This window comes from Stegastes partitus, unplaced genomic scaffold (assembly GCF_000690725.1).
Source record: "Stegastes partitus isolate 25-593 unplaced genomic scaffold, Stegastes_partitus-1.0.2 Scaffold1040, whole genome shotgun sequence".
NCBI lineage: Eukaryota > Metazoa > Chordata > Actinopteri > Pomacentridae > Stegastes > Stegastes partitus.
This window is the reverse complement of record NW_007578771.1, coordinates 58,091-64,955: the sequence shown is the minus strand read 5'-3', so window position 1 is coordinate 64,955 and position 6,865 is coordinate 58,091. Positions and strand designations below refer to the sequence as shown.

General features: G+C 39.7%; 1 protein-coding gene across 2 annotated transcripts in view; it reads left to right on the top strand.

The window, feature by feature from the left end:
• The window catches only part of vps50 (VPS50 subunit of EARP/GARPII complex), a 127,231-nt gene that overhangs the window by 68,265 nt on the left and 52,101 nt on the right, over positions 1–6,865 (top strand). For both annotated transcript variants that reach the window (XM_008295360.1, XM_008295358.1), the window contains exons 14-17: positions 526–620; positions 811–905; positions 4,564–4,662; positions 6,121–6,211. In XM_008295360.1, the coding sequence (XP_008293582.1) occupies positions 526–620; positions 811–905; positions 4,564–4,662; positions 6,121–6,211 (380 nt within the window). The remainder of the gene's footprint in view (positions 1–525; positions 621–810; positions 906–4,563; positions 4,663–6,120; positions 6,212–6,865) is intronic.

Genomic DNA, 6,865 nt, shown 5'->3' with positions numbered 1-6,865 from the left:
AAGAGGAGAGTGAGGTGATTGTAGAAGAGGACCCATGTCTGACGCTCTGACAGTGAATGGGACTCCAACACCTTATTTAACTGTCATTCAGCGTCGTCCTATTGGTTTCGAGGTTGCTGTCAGTCTTCCTTCTCTTTCGGGGAGTATATGACCTGAGCTCTTGTCAGACGCTGACTGGCAACCACTACAAAAAGTCTGACGGAGTCTTCAGCTGACATTGTGAGACTTTTGACAGCATTTAAGTGGGCCACATCTGCAGATCGACTTTTCCCTTCTGATATTAAAGCATACCAAATCACTTTTTTTAACATGAGCAAAAGATTGTTTTTTATCAACTTGTCATTTTTTAATATTTTGTATAGATTCAGGTTCTGTCAGATAACAGATAACAGCTAAATGAATTTCCTTTTGTCGGAAATGACAGCCAAGCAGTAGGTAAATGAAATTGATAAAAGGGAATTTTATCAATCTCTTAATAAGTGTTTTTTAAAATTCGTCTGTGTGCCTTTTCTTGATTTCCTGCAGATGATGCAGCAGCAGCAGCAGAGTCTGATGAGTTGATGGTGGACCGCAGCTATGTAAAGAAGAAACTGGAGCACGGACTGACACGGATCTGGCAGGTTTGTAGAGAGGAGTCTTGCTTCCTCGTCTCTCTCTCTCTCTCTTGTTTTCTGGAGTACATCTCGTCCTCTCCTTCTGCTCCGACTTTTTCTTTCTTTATTTCCTTTTAGACTTCCGCTCCGGTGAAAGTGGCTCAGTCACAAGTTGTCCTCTCACAAATCACCCTGTCTCTCTCATTTCTATCTACAGGATGTCCAGTTGAAAGTGAAGGCCTACATCCTGGGTACAGACATGTCAAACTTCAAATACGACGATTTCATTGTGGTACTGGATGTCATCAGCAGGTACGCCTCGGGACCGGTGTAGCCGGATCAGTCTTGTCTCCGCTAATTGGTCTTCATTATCCTGCTGTCGCTGCCACCTTCTTTTTTGTGCTTCTTTTTCCTCTTTATCAGGTTGATCTAAAGCACTTCCCCATGCTGCTGCCCTCTCTTTTCTTAGTCACAGTACTTATTTGTTCAGTCACTTACTCACAAATCTACTCAAATAAGTGAAACACACTTGTACACAAACACATATGCTCACACGTCCAATAGCAAACTTCATATCAGCATTTTGTTTAAGTGCACATAAAAACTAAAACTATGCTTTGAACAACTGTAATCCTAATAATATCTGTCTTTATTAGGATCCCATACGAGCAATTTGGTTGCAGCATAACAGCCAGACATGAACATCTCAGCAATACAACACAATTTCAAAGTTGATAAAAGATTAAATATAAGTACATTTAAAAAAGCCACATTCCGATCCTCAAATTCAAAAGTTGCAAAATTCCCAAGTGTGCTTATTCAATAATCTGATTGCCCAGGAAACAAACATGTATTTGTGAGGATTACGGCAAATCTCTGGTCGTCTCGATCAGTGAACTCTGGATGCAGAGATGATCACTGTCTGAGGCTCGATGTGGAACATTTCCGTCAACCAGATCAGGCTCCTTTGTTTCCTGCGGTCTTATCATTGTTTCTGACATCGCTGTTGTTTTTGTATTTCGCACTGAGATTACCAAAACAGCAGATTATGGAGACTCTGTGTAGTATTTGTCCCAACAGTTCCATCAGTTAGGTAATCTAAGTTTCCTAAGACACTCTCTAACACAGTAAATTCACTCTTGTCTTTTGCACAGCACTTGCCTGCATGTGTGTGCCTGAAAGCACAGTCGCTCACAAAAAGTCGATCTCAAATATTTGTAACTTTTCACACACCACACATTCTTATCACACGGGAGCTAGAGAGGATGAGCTTCGGTTCTAGAACAAATACTGCTGTCTTTAGCTTCAGATACGCTCAGCTGCAAGTATTCCATTACACCGTTTAAAAAAAAAAAAAAATAAATAAAATCAGAAGCAACAGCACTACTAACAGAACACCAGGGCTTCTCAACGTCCAAACCAAATTGAAAGACAAACCCCACACCGCATATAATGAGTACTGATGGAGTCAGGAAGGACCCATCAGTGTATTAAAGTATTTTTAAGATCAACATTAATACAGTTTTGTTGCCTTTGCTCCCACTCTGGATTATTCATCTTTTATATCCTTGCTGATGAGTCACGTATTGAGATTTTTCTTTTATTTATTTACTTTTAAAAAATAAAAAAGTTGCCTGAATTTAAATCGATCTGTCCTTGTTTAAGTCTGTGTTGATAAATCCATGTCTGATTTCTGTTTCCAATTGACACTGCATCTTGAAGTGCAAGGTTTTTTTTTAATTTTTTTTATTTTGAAATCCATTTTCCATTAATCAGTTGTTAGTGACACAAATGATATACAGTGTAGCGGGAGCTTATTCACAAATGAATGCTGCTTTAATGTGGCTTATTTCCCTTATAATTACCATGAATGTCATGGTTCCCTCCTAAATCACAGATGCCAAAGATATCTCATTCTTAACTAGAACACAATTTCTATAACTAGTGTACGTGTAGTACTGTTAGTGGTAGGATCAGGACTTCAGGGGTCACACTGATGCGTGAAGGATTGCAGAGAAATGGTTTAATTTCTTCAACTAGAGTTCAATGTATTTGACTTTTCTTATCTGTCTTGAACTTGAATTTATGTTCCAAAAAAAATTACAAGTGAGTTAAAAAAAAATTAATTGTGTTATTGCTAATTGTTCCGGAAGTCTAACATCGTAAATGATCCAGACGCAGACCCCTGAGCAATAAGTTACAGTTACCAGAGCAAGTATGTTTACATTGTGTCTCTGTGCCCCCACTGGCTCAGCTGTCAGTCACACACACACACACGCACACACACACACACACACACACACACACACACACACACAGCTGTATTCCTCTCGAGACGTTAAAGCTAAGGGCTGTTTTTGATATATCCACGAAGTTTTTTTTCTGCATTGAGAAAAATAATGCGAACAACAAATCTAGACAATGACATGCACATTTTTAACTTAATAAAAGCCTATTTTTATATGTATGCTTTATTTGAAGCGCATACTTTTAGTGTACAGAGTAAAAATTTGAAGATTTTTGCAATAAAAACATTAATAACTAAATTCATTCATCTGATTATTCCCTTAATTACATTACTCCTAACCTATGATAGTAATAAAAATAATACGAATGAAAATGATGATGATGATGATGATGATAATACTATTACCACTACTACTAATAATAGTAATGATAATGATAATGATGATGATAATAACAATGATACTACTACTGGTACTACTACTACTACTAATAATAATAATTCTGTGTGTGCATCAATGTGTCCATATAAACCTGTATTTGCCACAAAATACCAAGAGTGGCTTCAGTGGTTAAATCGGTGCCAACGTTTTCTCTTTTCTCATAACTGATCTGAAGATAGAGAACCGCTTCTTTCCTGCTGTCACTGATAAAGCTGTTTTGGTTATTGCAGCTTTCAAGGCGACATGCTATAAAATACCACTCTGGCTTCCTTAGTGCAGCGCCTTTCACTAGGGGATTTATTTTTACACTTTGGGCTAATTGGATTTTTATTTTTATTTTTTTTAGGTTTTGTTTGTTTAGTCACTCCTCTTTGTTGCTCAATTAGTTTCACCAAATCCTTCTATCTCTGGTTTTGTCTTTGGTTCTCCTTCTCGCTTCATCTACTCCCACCGTTTTTGGACGCCCGTGGTCAGAGGCATTACGTTTTTTGGGTCATACTATTCTCATGAATGCCATATCTCAGAATTTCTTCAGATTCTGCACAAATGTTCACATGGACTCAAGGATGAATGGGTCAGATTTCTGGTGGTCAAAGACCGAAATCCAAAGTGACTGTGACCTCACATTTTTGACCCTAATTCAAGAATGATCAAGCCAAGCATTACAAATTTCACACGAATGTCTAATAGGATGAAATGATGAAGTGAGGACATTGTATATCCAAGAGGTCAACTTCACTGTCACATGCTATTGTTTTTGCAAAAATCACTTTTCTGGTCATTATTCAAACCATAACTGATGAACAGAGATGAGATTGTGATCGTATTTCACATTTACCAGGACACTGAATTGATGGCACTAACAATGAAACCGTTGTGCTGGAAGATGTGTGGATACACCCATGTTTTAGATTGTGTAGTTTCTGTGCAGCAACATCTGTTTGAAGCATTGTCTGCTACCATGGATACAACTTTGTGTTCTGTCACAACCACCTTTATCTGCCAGTCGTGAACTTATACATTTCTCTCACCGAACTCGGAACAAAGCAAAGTCGAGTAAAATAAGTGTTTTAAGGAATTTATTAAGAAGTATTAGGTGTATTTCCCGGCAAAATCGAAGTTCCATTTCGCCAAGAAGTACACTTAATACTTTTATTAAATTCCCTCATTGTGTATAATATATGACTCAGAGATCTAAACTGCAGCTTGAAGATAAAAAAAAAAAAAAGCTGCCTTTATAGTCACATTTGTCATCATTGGTTCCCTTTAACCTTCTCTTTCAGGTTGATGCAGGTGGGTGAGGAGTTCTGCGGCAGTAAGTCAGAGGTCCTGCAGGAGTCTATCAAACGCCAGAGTGTCAACTACTTTAAAAACTATCACCGGTGAGTTGTGGGAGCTGCTTCTCTTTGATCGTTACCTGCGACAGTTACAGCAGATGTGTTTCCAGTTCATAAAAGATGAGCTTCATCGAGGGGTGGACGAAACCGACTCTTAGACAGCAGGTTGTCGTTGCACCAGAGAAACTTTTGCACACAATCGCAACCGCTGGCTGCCTCTAAGACGCCGGATTCCCAGCAAAACCCTGTTTTGGAGTGTAATTACATGGCAACTCTCACCGAGCTGGAAGCACATTTACGTCTTGATTACATAACCCCCCCCCCCGCCAGCCTCATAAATATGTATTCTTTCACACAGACAGCGCCACATCATCAGACGTGATTTGCATCGATCAGCGTTAAGGTTACCTGTCAAGAAGCGTTCTGATGCTTGAATATCAGAGTTGTAATTAGCTTCATGCCTGCGACACAAAGCGGTAAAGAAGGGAGACATGATGGGGGAAACGACTTTGGGTTGGAGGTGGTGAGATGAAGGTTATCTCAGTGTGAAATTGTAGCTGAAAAAGAGCGTAAGAGGTGACAGACCAAGAGAACAGGAGGAGGAGGAGGAAGAGGAGGTGGACAACAGCGACACTACGAAAAGTCTCACGTACGCACACATCTGCGCCGCTCGCCAGGAGGCTTCCAGCGTGCATTAAGCTTGATTCATTCCCCCAGAAATTACCCATCAGTGAACTTTGCCTGTATTGTCTGTCAGCTGCCGGCTACAACACACTCAGTCATCAGCGGGGGTGTATTGTTGGCCTGCGGATGCAAAGTACAGAATGACATTGTCAGGGTTCAGACATTATAAATATATAAGAGCTGCACCGTCGGTAATCTCTGCTTGTTTTTTTTTTTTTTGGAACTCATTTGCTGTGAGTGATTGAAATGTTTTCAAAGTTTTAACGTCCTTTAATTCTCAATGCATTAACTTTGAGGAACGTAGCTGCAGGGAAAAGGGAGCCGGCTTTTGCAAAGTGACTGGTTAAATATATTTAAATGAGTATAAAATGAGCTGAAGTCAACTGCCAGCTTTACCTGTCTCTTCCCTCGTCCTTTCACTTCTTGTACTTCAAACACCCTTTAGGACAAGAAACAATAGGTGCTGCAGTGTTTGAAACCAGCACTGCTGTGACATTTCACACAGGAAAATCCTCATGTTGACTGAGCGTGTGAGCGCACAGGGTGGCTCTTCTGAGCTGTGATGACAAGTTAACATTGAAACATGTTAGAAACAACACACACACACACAGACACACACACACACAGACACACCTCTTCCTTCACTGCACACCAGTGACCTTTACAGGCTTTATTGATTTATTACTGTATTTAATCTATGGTCTCGACAAAGGAGCTGCTTTAATATATGAAATGGACAAATGTTGGTGCCTAATGTTTTTCTGCTCCGGGCTTATTCCTTTTTTTTTTTTCCTCTCTCTTTTTTTCAAAACTCCTCAGGGCACGACTGGAAGAGCTGAGGATGTTTCTGGAAAATGAGTCGTGGGAACTGTGTCCAGTCAAGTCTAACTTCAACATTGCTCAACTCCACGTGAGTAAGAAGCTGACAGTAGCATTCATTTACTCCTCACTGTCACTCACTGCACACCCCACCGCTGGGAAATCTGCATAAACATATGAAGCACAAGGGATTCTCCTCAGTTACCTGTGCGTGTCTGTGCAGGTGTGTAAAATTCACTGCACGTTGTACAACACAGATGAGGATCAAGATTCACAATCTCCTCATTATGTATAACTTTTCTCTATTTTTAAGGAATGTTTTTAATCACGTCTTCTTGTTAACGCACAGCCTGGTGGAGCAGTCGCTTTGCGTTTTGAATTGAATGTGACGAATAGACACTCTTGGATCTTAAATCAAACTACAGTTGTTCCTCATGGCATGAATGTCAGAGGACACATACAAGCAACAGTAAATAAAGTACAGCTTTGCACATCAAAGCTTTATGTAGAATTTACAACCACAACCAAAATGTTGCAGGTATCACATCCGTACATACACGATAACAAACTTAAAGAAAAGATCGTTTTGCTGACTGCATGCACAGCTCGCTGCACGTAGAAACAGAAGTGATGAATGGAAAGAGATGTCAAAAAGATAAATGGACTTAATTCAAAGACTGTTTTTCATTTTCACTTTCATCTCTTTTCCTTTCATCTCCGCTTTGCTTGGGCACACTTTGCAACA